The 14670-nt window shown below is 52.9% G+C and overlaps 1 protein-coding gene across 4 annotated transcripts in view; it reads right to left on the bottom strand.

Annotated features, from left to right (window-relative positions):
- Positions 1-14670, bottom strand: part of COL27A1 (collagen type XXVII alpha 1 chain) — a 150018-nt gene that overhangs the window by 16779 nt on the left and 118569 nt on the right. For all 4 annotated transcript variants that reach the window (XM_035341656.1, XM_035341657.1, XM_035341658.1 and 1 more), the window contains 4 exons: positions 5906-5959; positions 5676-5783; positions 4278-4331; positions 3925-3978 (listed from right to left, as the gene is read on the bottom strand). In XM_035341656.1, coding sequence (XP_035197547.1) covers positions 3925-3978; positions 4278-4331; positions 5676-5783; positions 5906-5959 — 270 coding nt within the window. The remainder of the gene's footprint in view (positions 1-3924; positions 3979-4277; positions 4332-5675; positions 5784-5905; positions 5960-14670) is intronic.

Here is a 14670-nt window from a genome sequence, read left to right as displayed (position 1 = left end):
GCTTCCTATCAGGCAGCCTCTGCTGCTCAGGCTCCTTAGCGTGGGTGCGTCTCACAGCCGCTTTGATGTTGTGGCTACTGGAGCGAGGAGGTCTGTGGGACTGTGGCACTGTGGAGCTGCTGTGTTTGGACTGTTTGGTATGCTTCACCATCCAAAGTGAACATCCAAATGCCTTGAACATCCAAATCCACATGGCTATGCAGGCACACGTCTTCCACAGACTGCTGCAGTTCCCAGAGGCTGCCTCAGCCCTTGCTGCTGTGCATGTGGCTGTCTTTGACTTTTTCTCTGCGACTCTCATCTTCTGTTTGAGGTGGAGCTGCTGATGGTAAGGGTGCCTGTGCAACTTCTCAGTGGAAATTTCTCTGGGAGAAGGTTTTTGGGGTACGTTGCTAATACATGATGTTTGCTGGAGACATAACTGGAGCAGCAAATAAGCAGCAGTGACAAAGCTCTTAGACAATGGAGCTGAAGGCTTGACTTCTGTAGAAACTGGGCACATGACTTGGAATCGGGGCTGTGCCACTTCTCATGGTGCTGAGCACCAGGACTGACATTTGCAGCTTGGTAGAATGAGACCAGAGATTTGGAAAATCTGCAGTTGACCTCAACAGGCAGCAAAGAGCTCGGTGCATCTCTCTTCATTACGTGTTTCATGACAGAGGCATTTTCTTTCTCTGCTGCAGTGCCATTTGTTGGATGGGAGCTGCCAGGATTTCAGACAGAATCCCAGGTTATGCTTGTACATAGCCACAGGAGATCAGGTGGTGGGTGATGAACTGTTTACTTGTCTGGTTTTTGGGGGGAGGCATCTTGGTAAAAAATAGTAATTAAAAAAAAAATGGGGAGAAACTGCCAGTATGGCTTGAGAATGCAGTACTGAGCAATAGGGACGGAGAGATTTGGGTAGTAGAACAGAGGGAAAGCAAAGAGATGCCTAACAGGCTCTGCCAACAAAGTTTCCAGTGCTAATGAACTCACCGATTGAAGCCAGCAGCAGAATACCTGGCAGCTCATTTAATTTCTAGCCACTATCAAAGGAGTGTAGGATAGAAGAGAAACAAAACCAACATTTCTCAAGTCTCAGAGAAAATAAATAAATCCCAGTATACGTGTTACTGCGCAAAGTCTTGGCACCAACTGCTTCTGCACAAACAGGATGTGAACACCTTGCCATGTGGGAGCTGAGATGGGTGTGATGAACACAAAGAAAGCTTAGAGCTCTGGGGAGCTCTGGGGAGCAGCAGGACTCACAGACATTCTCTCTGAAGTTCTGTGTCCCCTGGAGTCTTACCGCCACTTCTGAGAAAATCCTGCAGGACTGGTCAGCTCTAGGACTGCGAGACTGAGCTCCTCCAGGACTTCCTGATGCCTCAGCTGCTCGAGAGGGAGATGAAAGGTCTGCGCTAATTCTTTGGAAAGTTGCAGTGAAAAGAAGTTAGAGTAAAGGGCAGCAAAGTAAACATGTTGGGATACAAATGGAAAATGCATGGAGAAGAAGGGAAGGCTTGTTGTTGTTGGCTCCTGTCCCAAAGTGAGATACACCAGTTTGTAATTTTTAAAAGGATCCCATCTGGACTGCTTTAAGCAGCTGCCAAGTGCAGGCGTCTGCTCTGAGCAAGGCCTCTTTGAGGAGCTGTAAACGTATTCAACGCAGCAGAGTCGCTGGCTGGGATGGCACAGCAGAGCTGGATTCACAGTGATGCCTCTCACCACTCCACCTTCTGCTCTACAGGAGGGAAGGCCTTCCCCACCATTGTGTATCCTCTTTCTTCAGCAAACCTACATCTACCACAGAACAGCCACGGTCCCACTTTTGTTTCTGCTTCCGTTCCCAGCTTCAGGCTTCCATTTTAACATGCGCACGCGTGCACGAGGTTACAGATCTCTGGTGGGGAGGAATCTGTCTGTCCTCAGGCTGAGGTCCAGGCAACTCTTAGGAGATATGAAGGAAGGATGGATAAGGATGGATAAGAAGACGTAGATGCAGGTTTTGCGGAGCACCTGGATGCTGCAGGAAACGATGCTAGAGACTGAGCACACGATGCTGGAACGTGCCCGCAGACCTGCTGTGTGCCAGGGATGGTGTGAGCAGGACCTGGCTATCAGCAGTCATTAACAGGCCTGGCTGTTCTCAGCAGATGCAGGAGATGCTTTGTTTTTTTTTTTCCAGGCTTCAGCTTGGATATTTGCAATTAGAGCCCGTTTTATCACCCGTGGGTAAGCTATTGCATAGCGTTGTCGCACTCTAACAACACAAGGCCCGTGCTATCTCTGAGGAGCTGCAGGCTGCGAAGTTTCCTTGCAGCTGGGTGAGCAGAGAGGCACAGGCAGCTCTGTCACAGCAGAGCTGGTGAAGGGGAGACAGCTTACCGAGCACCTCAGGTTAATGATTTGGGGTGATGGGAGCTTTCAAGATGGCTAATTTAAATGTGGAGAGATTAAAAAAAATCAGCAGTAACAATTTCAACCAAGATACCTGTCTGCACATCTGTTACTCCTCCTGTTCTAAAGCCTGTGGCAATTTTGCTTTTGGTAGTTGCAGCTCCCAATGCTTTGCCAGGATGCTCAAGCTTCAGCAGTGGGACTAGGAGAAAACTCCGGCCAGGCTTTCAGCTGAAGCATGCTTGGTTGCGAGCTCTCGCACTGTTATCCTGGGCTGGTCGTGCTTGGCTAACACTCGGTGCTCCCCGCGTGGCCGCCCAGCAGCGCACACCTGCAGCACGCTGCTGGAGGCTGGAGGAGCGAGTGATACAGCAGGGGCAGAGAACGGGGCAGCACTGGAGAGTGTAGAGGGTGGAAATCCAACAAGGCAGCGATGGAGGTGCTGAGCAGCAGGAGCACCACCAGCTGCTGCTGTGCCACGGGTGTGACAGCAGCAGGAAAGGAGGGAAAGAGCAGCAGGAACTGCAGAATTTCTGAGACACGGGAGGTTTGTTGGTGGAGCACAACAGCTCGCCCTGCCCCATCGCCTCCTGGCCACCAGCGTGATGAGCCTGCAGGCAGAGCGAGGCGAGCAGCACGAACAGGGTGTCCTGACACCGAAAGGATGCACTCAAAGCCCCAGCACAGACGTGGCCTTGGGATCTCTGCCCTGAGTCCCACGAACTCCTTTTACAAGCAACGAAGCTCCTGCTTGCAGGCGTATGTCTGCAACCACCCACGAAAACGAGCAAAAGGAGTTTGCACATCTTTCCTCTTCGCTGGGACCCCAGGGCTGCCCGTTCCCAGTCGCCACCGCTTCCCTCCCTGTGCCGGGGGAGGGAGCATCACCGCTGCTACTGCAGGCACGTGAGGGGCTCCAGCGGCACCGAGAGCTGGGCCAGCGCCAGCTGGGCTGGCCTGGGAGCACGGCAGCCAGCCCCGCCGGCAGGAAACCATTAAGGCGTGAGTCACTTCTCCAGCCTCAACTGGTTACGGCTGCGCTGACTCAGCAGAAGGGGAAAAACGCACCGGGAAAGCTGCTGCTGCTGCGGAAAGAGGGCTCTGACTCAGCCCAGCACCCCTCGCTGAGCCCCCTCGCTGCAGCTGGGCTGAGTCAGAGCCCTCGTCCCACGGCAGCGAGGAGGGAAATGGGGCAAGGGTGATGGAGACCGCTTTGCCCTGCTTTGATAACCTCATTTTAGCATGGGTGGGCTGGAGGTGCACGAGCTTTGAGACACAGCAATCCTAGTGCTGTTCCTGCTGCTGATGGTTAGAGCAAGACCCTCTTTCAAGAACAACACAGGATTAAAATTTTGCTGCAGGATATGACCATTCCTGTCCTGGTGGCCTGTGTGACTGGGCTGTGCAAGCCTCTGGGGGCTGAGCTTTGGTGCTGAGGCCGTAACTGATGCTGCAGCAGCAGAGCAGCACAGCAGCAGGGCAGCAGCGCAGCGCTGGCTCACGTTTGTTACAGACTGGGTGGCTACGCTGCCAGCTTACCTTCTCCCCCTTTGGCCCCGGTGGTCCAATCGGCCCTGGTGGCCCTGCGTGTCCCTGCAGAGAGCAGACAGCAAGTGAGCAGACAGGAGAGAGCTGTTTGACCAAAGGTCCCGCCTGGTTTCCTGACAGCTCGCACAAGCCCTGCACCGTGCACCCCAGCTGTGGAGGCACATGCAGGTCATGGCAGAGATGAACAGGCTGGGTCTGGAGAAGCTGACACGGTGCAAACGGACACTAGAAAAACAACTAAACCAAACTTAACTTCAGATCAGAAATAAGTCATAGCCACGTGCTGGCAGTTTTGTTACAGGTCAGAATGGCTGGAAGCCGGAGGATGAAAATAAAAACCTTACCTGGTAACCCTTCAAGCCAGGCTCCCCCTGAGCACCCATCCTTCCCGGAGCACCCTGGAGAGGCAAGCACAGAAAGCACCATGAGAGCAGCCCGCGGGTGCAGCCGCAGGGACAGGACACACCAGGCTGCACAAAGCAAAGCTCAGCACCACATGGGAGCATTTCAGCACGGCCACCCGCTCCCCTGGCCGCTGGGGAGCATTGCTGCAACCATCTGAAACGCCCTCGCTTTATACCCAAATTAGCTATGTGCTAATTAGATAGCCCACCAGCGAGACCCTCCTCACTCATGACCTAATCCTAAACTGCAGGGAGGAAACCTTTTGGTGTGGGTTCTGAGGCCGGGAAGGGAGTTTTCTGGGTTATGATGAGGGCATTGCAAAAGCTGTTTATTGCATCTCTATCAATCTGCACAAAAAAAACAGCTCATCAGATTAAAGCGAAGAGCCGCCTTTCCAGATAATCCCATTTAGTGTGGAAGGAAGCCCTTTCCTCGAAACAGACTGCAGAGGCGTGCTCAGTCCAACACGCTGCTGCTCGGACACTGCTTCGCTTCCTTGTGAAATAATCCACGGAGGCTTTGCCAATGGATATAAGGGAGGATATATGGGGAGGCCATAATTTTTGACACAGGAAAACACTGTCCACAGAACCCTTACTTCATCACTCATTTGCTACTGTTCTGAAACATCACCGCGATTCCCGGTTCATAAATAATTCCTGCTCTTTCACTAAGTCCTACCAAATAAAACTGCAACGAGTTTTCTTACCAGCCTGCCATGCATGAGGAGGTACTGGATACTTACTGCTGCTGACCACGTGTTTGTCTCACATCCTAAAACAAATTAACTTTCTTCCCCCTCTGCCACAAAGTTGTTCTCTCTGAAAACCTCACCTTCAAGGCCCAACTCAAACCCTTTCCCATGCTGTATTTCTCCTTGCTGCAAGTGTTTTAGATAAGTATATCAAGGGTGGGTGTAGAAACAGGGCAGAAGTCCAATGCAGAGTTCCTTTTAACAACACAGTTTGACTTGGAAGCGGCTCTTACCATGAGTGTGCAGTCTCAAAGGAGAAAGATCTTAGCAAAAAATAGCTTATCAGCTCACTCCCTTCGCAAGAAAAAATCCCCAATACTTCAGCTCGTCTAGGGACTTGTAAAGGAGCGCCATGATGCAATGTGAGCTGGGCTCACGGGCACCATCACCACCACCACCGTGGAGTCTCTCCTCTGCTGCTCACAGCAATCGTTAAGCTCCTTTGGTCAATTTAACCCATCTAGCATCATTTCACCCTCCCTGCTCTGAAGCCCTTGTCGGGCTCTGTGCTTTGTGTGGGCTGGCACCCAGCACAGTCACGTTTCTGCGTGTTGTATTCAGCCATTTGCAGAGCTCTTCTCACCATAGGTCCCAGGGTACCTCGGGATCCTTTAGGGCCTTGGTTCCCCTTCGGCCCCTCCTTCCCTGGAGCTCCTGTCTCGCCGAGCTGCCCCTGGTAGCCCTTGCTGCCCTACAGAACGAAGGCACAGACATTAATGCAGGTCAAAACAGCTTCTACAGATAAATATCAAAGATGGGCAATGAAAAGAGAGATCCAGAGGAGGGGATGTTGTCAGTGGGAGATGTTCGTACCTTCTGGCCAGGCTTGCCTTTTTCCCCCTGTTTTCCTGGTTTCCCTTCTGGTCCCTAGGAGAGAAAAAAAAAAGCTGTTGGAATGGGAAAGCAAAGAAACCCGTCCCATCGTGCTCCTCATTTCATTTTCCTGGTGCCCACAGCCCTGACAGCATCCTCTCCCATCCCACCCCATTCCCAAGGGAGCCAACAAGGAGGCGAGGCAGTCACGGGCACAATTCCCAGGTGCTCCGGCAGGAGCGTGGCCAAGTTTCTTCTTCAGCTGCTCCCGCACGTGGACACGGATCCCTGTGCCCAGTGACCACAGAGCAGCAGGGCAGAAAGGAGGCGGATTTCATCTTCACATCGCATGCCAAGGACAGGCAGGGGATGGCAAAGCACCGCCTGGTGTGTCCATCCGTCCTCGAGGGTGCGGAAGGGGGATCTCAGCAGTGCTCCTTGAAGCACCCAGTGAATCGAAAACTGGTACCCGCCCCTGCTGCACAAGGGGTCGTTTCCCAAATTGGATATCAATACTTTTGATGGGTTTTTACAACAATGGCAGTGAAAGCACTGCTTCAGTAGCAATCCTCTTTATCTTCACATTGAAAAAAACAGACGCTTGTTTCACTTTCTATCTACCTGCCCCACGCAGGTCACAATGCAGAAACCACCTCCCCGTGTCACTGTCCCTGCAAGGAGCTGCACACAGAAACCACAACCTGCTGGCCAGGCACCAAGAAATGCCCGGGGATGCAAAACCTCAGGTGGGAGCCGCAGCAAGGAGAGACAGAAAGGCTGGCCTGCTCTGTGCCCCTCCGGGGGTGTCTCACGGGCGGCAGAGCCCACCAGCTGTCCTCGCACACCCACAACTGAAACCAGTGGCGACGAGCAGCTAAGTATAGCACACGCTCCTCGGGGAGCCCAGGGAAATTATTTTTTCAATGTTTGACCCCGTTGGCTGCAAGGCAGACAACATATTTGGGATTTGACAGAAAGAAGCAGAAGTATCACTGAAGAAAATAACTCAGGCTTCTTGGCAGCTGCCACGTACTTTTCAGCAGCATCCACACGCCAGCACAGCATCTCTCCCCCCGCGCTCCCGCTGCCCCGTTGGAGGTATTGTTTGCACCCCTGTTGATGCTGCAGGACAGCATCGGTCTCTCAGGTGAACAAAAGCAACTTGGAAAGCTGGCCCTATCTGAGGGTTTTCACTCTGATCTCAGACATGGGCCTCCTAAGTGCCTGCTCTTAACACAAAGGAGCAATTCAGGCTTATTATAGCCTCGAAGAATCGTGGCAGCTCTTCACTGCCCCCGAGGGAACAGCTCGGTTTAAATAAGTCACACATTTCAAGAGCCCACCTTGCCAGCGCTCTCAGAGCTTCACAAAGGACGAGTCTCTGTGAGGACTTCACGGGTCCTGGTCTGTTGCCTCTCCAGTCCGCTCGGGGCTTTTGTTGGCTGTTTCGTGCTGCCACTTCCCCAGAGAGCACTTTTGGGATTATTTTCCCACAGACGCTGCCGAGCCGCAACAGGCGATGAATTGTGGGTGACAAGGCCCTGGCGTCACCCCGTGATGTACACTTTTGACAGGAGTACAAAGACATCCTCGCCAACAAAAACATCTGACTGGGAAGTGGCCACCCCTACCCAGCCAACCCACCCCTGGACAGGGAACCAGGGTGCTCAGCTTCCCCACGTGTCGGTCCTTGGAGGCACAGCAAAGCAACAGGAGCGCTCACAGACCCCGCTCTGCAGTAATAATGCAACGCCAAGTGGCTTGAAAACTGGGAGAGTGAACAGTGGTACCGCTCACAAAGGTTTACTGTCAAAACAAGACCTGAATGAACAAAGACACAACTGGGATTTCCAATTAGTTGCATCATATTTTTTCCATCGGTCTCCCCGGGCTGTGCTCTAAGATCTTTTGGAAGTTTGGGCAGGGGATTTTCTTGCAAATTGGAGAAGGGACGTTGTAAGCTAAATCTGCTCCTGGCCCTGGTGATGGCCAAGCTGTCGATCTTCTCCAGCAGAGTCATTTTGGACACTGAGACGTGCTCCTGAACTGCTGTGATGTAAAATCTCTTGAATCAAATACTTCCATGCTACTTGTGCTTGCCTCCCCAGGACGAGGATGCATTACAGGTTTGTGAAAAATGCAGATATCCCACGGCTACATCAGAGGAGCAGGACGTAGAGCCTGATCCCCCCACCTGGACACATCTCCCATGGAAGCAATGACTGAATCGAGCTTCTGCCCCTCACCCAAAAAATGTCTGTGCTTTTTGAGAAGATGGGTTTGAGTCTGAACTCTTCCCTACTGAGAAACAAAATTCCCACATTGCTCCTAAAATCTGCCAGCATCCACGTTCATGCTTGTACCCACGACCGTGCAGTGTGGCTACAGGGGCAGAGGCATTTGGGAAAGGAGAAAAAAACAAAACCAAGCCCCACTTTGACAGTCCAAGGCCTGTGCACAAAACTAAATCGACCCCCAGAAGACCGTGCGATGCTCATACGGGGTCTCACTTTCCCTGGGCTCCTTCAGCTCATCTTTCTGTGCTGGGATACAGATACTCTGAAATCTTCCTGGGCTGGCTTTTCACCCCCCTGATGCAGCAGCCTCGGTGAGCAGCGATGTCCATCCACTCCAGGAGGCTCCCCCGAGCCCTTCAGCTGGAGTGCAGTTCCTTCTCCATCACTGGAGAACAAAACTTGGCAGCATCTCCGCCTCCCGTCAGCGATTGCTGAGCGACCAGCAGTCCCTCGCGGTAAACCACAGAGTAAACCTTTGAGGCTCCCTCGCTGTGCTAGCCCTTGCCGGCCGCTTAAAAGCATCGCCGGTATAAATAAATGGGTCAAACCATGCTGGCAACGCCGGCAGCCGAGACGTGGCTTGGATCTTGCAGCCTCAGCCACCTCCTCGAGCGGAGCGAGCTCTATCAGCGAGGGATGTTTCTGGGCTCCACCAGCGCGCTTTCTAGGACTTTGGCCAGCGGAGCTGTGCTGGTGAGCGGGAAGCCTACCACATGTCTCATTTTCCTGGATGTGCTTTCTCCAACTGCGCAGGAACGTTGCCCAGATGAGTTTAGAGGCAGTCCTGCGTTTGTCTGGGGTTCCCAGATGCGTGGTATCTCTCTTGTGATGCTCCAGATGTGGTTGCTGCTCGTTGCAGTCCCAGAAGTTCGCAGGGCACGCACGCAGCGGTTTGCCCAGCTCCAAGAAGTCGCCGTGCCACCACATGCCGCACGTCGCACAGGCAGGAACCAGCCCGGCAACAACTTTGGTAGCCTTCAAAAAAAGTTCAGGTTTTCTTTCTCCCTGTTCTTCTGACTCATCTGTCCAGGGGTGGAAAAACTGGGGCCAGAACAGGAAAAAATAAATAAATTGATAAATCAACTTCAGTGGGATTGACACTTCATGCAGAGTGTCCAAAGTCCATCAGCAATCCAGCCTCGTTTGGTACCTCTGTCGCTGCACTGTGAAGTTTCCAGGCTTCCCGCTGCCTTTAGCAGAGAGAGCAACAAGGGGCAGGAATGCAGAAAATATGATACATAACGATAATTCATCCCAGGTTCTTTTTTCCTAGATACAAATCAGTTGGGTTAGTGTGCCAAGAACACTCGACATGTTTATTCTTGGGGTTTGTACACATTTTGTTGTATGCTTTGGGTCACCGGTTTGCTGAAGAAACAAACCTTCCCAAGCTTCTTCTGGGAGCAGGATTATTTCTGAATGGCCGTTTCTCTTTATACACCGCGCTCGTTACTGGAGAAGCACATCAGTGTCTTCTGAAGATTATGGTATTGGTGACCAGGGACAGCAGAAGGCAGTTCTTACATTTTTTTCGTGACTTCAGGTATGCCAAAATATCCCAGGAAAGCAAAAATGTTCATCTCAGGTCTAGCTTGTTTAAAATCTCATTGCCAGCTTCAGCACGGAGCCGATTTTGTCGGATTTTTTCAGTACAGCTTTCGATATTCCCCTATGGGAGAGACGTGGATGGTTTATTGTCCAACGCAGATCGATAGGTTTGTAAGGAAAACAGAGGCTTTCAGCTGCTGATGGCCTCGGAGGTGAAGTCAGATCTCTTGCACAGACAGCAGTAGTGTCAGCGGGAGCAAATGAGGTGCCCAGCTTTAAATTCTCAAAGCACCAACAGCTGAAGTCTCTGACACCTTCCCAAATCCTATCTCAGGCAGGTTCAGGACCACTCAAGGCTGCCGTGGAGCATGTTTTCGGGTGTTTTGGGTGCCAGTAAGTGGGCTCTGAGGTCACTCCCCCCTTCCAAAAGTGACGCAGGAAGAAAAAGAAGAAGCAGAATGCAGCCAGGGAGTAAAGAGAAGAACGTGCCAATGGTGGTGGAAAAAACGGTGCTAGTTTGGGGCCCTGGAAGCAGCAAGGGCAGAAAAGCTGAAGCAGCAGTAAGGGTAGTAAGCACGAAGCGTACGATGACCATGCCCATATTGTTCAGGGCCCAGCCAGCTCATTTAAAGGGAAATGAAAAAGCCCCATATCATTTCCTACTGCTCAGCAACGTCTCCATATGAGAACCTCTACTTAATAAACTTTGATCGAGAGAAGCCTCCCCCCATAGAGGACAGCTCACAAGCACTCAGGAAATTAGTGGGATTATTGGGGCCGGGCATTTGAAGACATAAATGTTTTGGATTTATAAGAAACACATTTCCTAATCTCTCTGCCTAGCAGTAGTTTGCAAGGGGAGGAGACACGGCAGTAGCTCCTGAATGGGTTTGGGAAAGAAGAAAGGCCCAACTGTTCTTGAGAAGAAAGACCTGATTGTACTGTAAGGTTCAGAGGGTTTTGCTGGGATCACTGGGAAGCAACGGGCTCCTGGGCTGCCTGTGGAAACCCAAGTGGTGAGCACAGGTAGAACTGGCTGGCCGAATTCAAAGAAAACGCAAGCTGGGAAACCCTATAAAAAGATCTTGGAAAAACTACAGCAAGCATCGCTATGCCTACCTTCTCAGCCGAGTTCCTCAGCTTAAAACGTGGAATCCAAAACTAAACCTTGTATCCCAAACCCCCTGCTCTAGAGCAAGGCCTTATCTGCACGCAATGTCGCTCTGAAATGGGCAGCTTTGGTTTTGTGGCTGGGGACGCCTAGTTGACTCATTTCTTCTAAGCAGCGTAAGCAGTTTCACAGTGTAAGGCAGCAAAGAGAACTGCACGGGGAGCAGTGCGGTGTGCTCCGAGCCGCTCTGGTTTGGTCTGATAGCTCTGAACTGCCACGGAGTTGTTGTTTCTGGGAAATTCCCTTCTTCTCCTTTTTTTTTTTTTTTTTTTTTTCCTTCCCTATTTCTTCATCTCTAAGGCAGCACACGAGACAAAGGTGCTACCGAAAGGTGGCTCGATGATGGGTGGGAGGTGCAGGACAAGTGCAAGCCCTCAGCACCCTGGAGCTGGGAAGCTTTCCCACTAGACGACACCAAAATGCTCCACAGAACTGGCCACTTCTGGAGGCTGCCAACTGGGATGAAAGCAATAGAGAGAGAGCGCTCAGGCTGTACAACTCCTGCTGGCACTAATAAGCACTGCTCGGGTCTTTCTTTTTGTCCCGCAAGCACTAGGGGTTAACATCTTCCTTCTGAAGGACACGAACGCCCTGGGGTTGTGGAAGAGGAGGGGAACGAAATCCTCTCTCGCAATAAGGAGGGGAATCTTGGAGTAACTGCACAGAAAGCGCGTCTCCTTCGTCTGAGTCAGGAAAGAAACCGTGCCAAGTCAACGGGATTTATTTCAAATTCTGGCTCATTTCAACTCCTATTAACTCTAAACGAAGACCAGCTGGGATCAGCCTGCCTTCCTGAGCGGCAGGGACTGAGCAGCGCTGGCCGGCGTACGGCGAGGACCCACGGCCCCGGGGCTGCAGGCAGCGCGTCCCCACGCACCGCGGGGTGCCCGGCTCCCCAGGGGGCTGCAGTCTGCTCCAGGGGATTCAGTGCATCGGGTGGGCTGAGTCACAGACACCAGAATAGCAGATGAGGGTAAAAAAAAGGCAATAAAAGCTCCCAAGCAACAAAATCCAGCACGTACCTTCCCCTAAAGTGGGATGTTTAGACTGTGGCAGAAGCAGCTGGACCTGGGGCCATTGGAGATGCTGTGAGTAGTGAAGGAAAAGGATTGCACGGAGGGCAGAGCTGCCCGGGCGTCACAGCACCGCTTCCCGAAGGGGATGGAGAACCTGGGGGCTGCAGCCACGCAGAGCCACTCACCCTGACCCTTGCTCCAGCCCTATCCAAAGCAAAGGGCTCAAGCATGTTTGACTTTGCTCCCAAGCAACCCCATTCCCCTTGGATTTTCGATGCGAGGCCAATTTGTGCTTAGGGCTTTGCTGGGTGTTTGTCCACACGAGGAATGACACTCAGCGGCTCCCAGGCTGTCAATGACACGCCACAGCCAAGCACAGCACCTCCAGCTCCAGCAGAGGAACTGGCGCTGCTGGCGTAGGGACTGGAAGTGAGAAGCACGTCCCGCTGCGTCCCCTCCTCCTGCGTGGAGGCCGTGGCTGTGCCTGGAGCTGGGTCATGCCCAAGCCCCAGAGACACTCAGCTGCTGCTGCACTGCATCCAGAGCCGGTGCCCCTTGACAAGCACAACGTCCCACAGCAGCATCTGAGACGTGCCTGGCCCGTGGGCCAGCACAGCCCACGCTGAGTTGATGCTCAGGGCACAGGAACGGTGCTGGGAGCCTCCTGCTCCCCTTCGGCATCTGCCACTGACGTCCTGCATCACCCCGGGCAAGTCACCACTGCTTTGTGCCACTACCACTGTGTTATTCAGGGCTATGTTAGGAGTAACAACACTTGGTTCCCGTATGAACGGTGCGAGGAGCTCGCCCTTACCACCGGCACGCTGCCGGCTCTGCCACAGCCCCGTGCGCTGAGCCCTGCCTTCATTCCTCCTGCTGCTCAGCCAGCGGGCAACCCCACGTCCCCGGGGAACTCCTGCAGCAAGGGCTCCACACCCAGCCCATCCATCAGGAAACAACAGCTCAGCACATAATAATAATAATAAAAAAGGCAATAATAATAAAAAAAAAGGCATGGATTCCTGCATGGACAACTGAGATTGAAACCAGAAGTGACTCCGGGACTGTCCCTCGGCAGCCCCAGTGCTCTTGGGGAGCCGAGTGCCGTGGCAGTGCCGCGGAGCTGCCAGCTGTCGCGGAGCTCATGTGCTCGGAGTGAATGGCTGGACGCAGCAGCAAGGCGCTTTGTTGCCGAAAACCTTTGAATTATGTTTTCAGGGGCAGGAAACAGAAAAGAACAAAGAGCAAAAAAACCCGCTCTGGGACAAACGCTGCTGTAAGTGATGTTTGGACAGCTCTGTAATAGAGCAGTGTGGTGGATGGGAATTAGCTCCTGCTCAATGCTGCTATAACAGAGCCCAGAAACCAGCCCCAGCGCGGCTGTGACCACAGCGTGGCGTTACTGGAGAGAAAATATGAGTTCAGAGCAGAATGTCATCCCCGGCCAGCACATCTTCCTTCTGCTTCAAGACTTTGGCTTGTAGATGATGGAGAAACGAGGACAGGAACATCGGGTGTCAGTCGATGGGAAGGAGGCTGTCCTCAGGACACCACCCAAGGCTGCGTGTGGAGCTGCTGCTGCTCTGGGGAGTCGTGGCTGGGACCATGGTGCTGGAGCCAAGAGCCATGAGTTCTTTCAGTTCTCAGGAGAGTGGCTTTGCCCTTTTCAAAGCACTTTGAGTTCCTTCCAAACACCTTCTCAGGTCTTTGTTCTTGCCCAGTTCTGTCACTCTACCCCTGGGAGAGCAAACAAAAGGACTTGACCTTGTCACACTGGAGCAAAAAGACTCACCACGGCCCTAGAGCTCTTGGGTGTGCACCAGGCTGCAGGGCCGGCACATGCAGCCAGACCTTCTCTGATGTCATTGTTTGTGGCCATTCCTGCCACTGAAGCATCTGGCTCAAAGCTTTCCATGTCCTGACGTGGCTTGAATGACACTGCAGATAGGATTTCAGGTTAAAAAGGAAGTGGAAAAAGAAAAGAGCTCAGCTCCCAGTTTTGCTGAACAATGAGGGATTTTCTTGTTTCAGAGCATGTTGTATTTCATTACCTACAGGCTCTCCAATTGCTTTCCTGGAACTGTAAAAGCCTTGCTATCAGATGTCTGCCTTGTATGACAACCAGCGCGTTACGAAAACCGCAGCGCGCAGCCACGGAGAGCAGCTGGAAAGCCACGGCCTGCCTCCTGCCAACTGGCCCGGGCCCTGCGCTCCGGCACCGCGGGCCAGTTGTCCTCCGCGGGAAGGGCTGGACGGGGGCAGCGGCTGGAAGGGAGCGCTGACAGGAGGGGTCACCCTCTGTGACCCTGCTGTGTGCCCAGGTGGGTGGCTGAACACCCCTGACTTCAACCTTCGGTTCCTTCCATCGTCTGTAGTGGAGAACGGGACTGACTGGCAGCTGGATCCTGTGTAAATGCACACTGCTCTCTCATTCAGGTATTTCAGGCTCAGTGGCACTGTCCTCTCATGCAATTACCAGTTACAATGAATTAGCTTTTTATTTTCGTGAGCTTGCATAACACTTGCATTGCTGCTGGACACCTGGGGTCGAAGGGCAGTTCCATCTCCCGTTCTGCCCACCAGCTGCAGAGGTACGGCCGCCTCCTGCCCTCCTCCCCAGAGGACAACTGCTCCCTGTGCTGTCAGCCTGGGACCTGCAGCTCCAGCCTGCCCCTGATCAGAGATGCCCGAAGTGATGCTCTGCAAGGGGAAGAGGTTCCCAGCTCCTTGTGG

The sequence above is a fragment of the Oxyura jamaicensis genome, chromosome 17 (genome assembly GCF_011077185.1).
Source record: "Oxyura jamaicensis isolate SHBP4307 breed ruddy duck chromosome 17, BPBGC_Ojam_1.0, whole genome shotgun sequence".
In the NCBI taxonomy this organism is placed as follows: domain Eukaryota; kingdom Metazoa; phylum Chordata; class Aves; order Anseriformes; family Anatidae; genus Oxyura; species Oxyura jamaicensis.
Note: the sequence above shows the minus strand (reverse complement) of the source record. Positions and strands in the feature narration are given on the sequence as shown.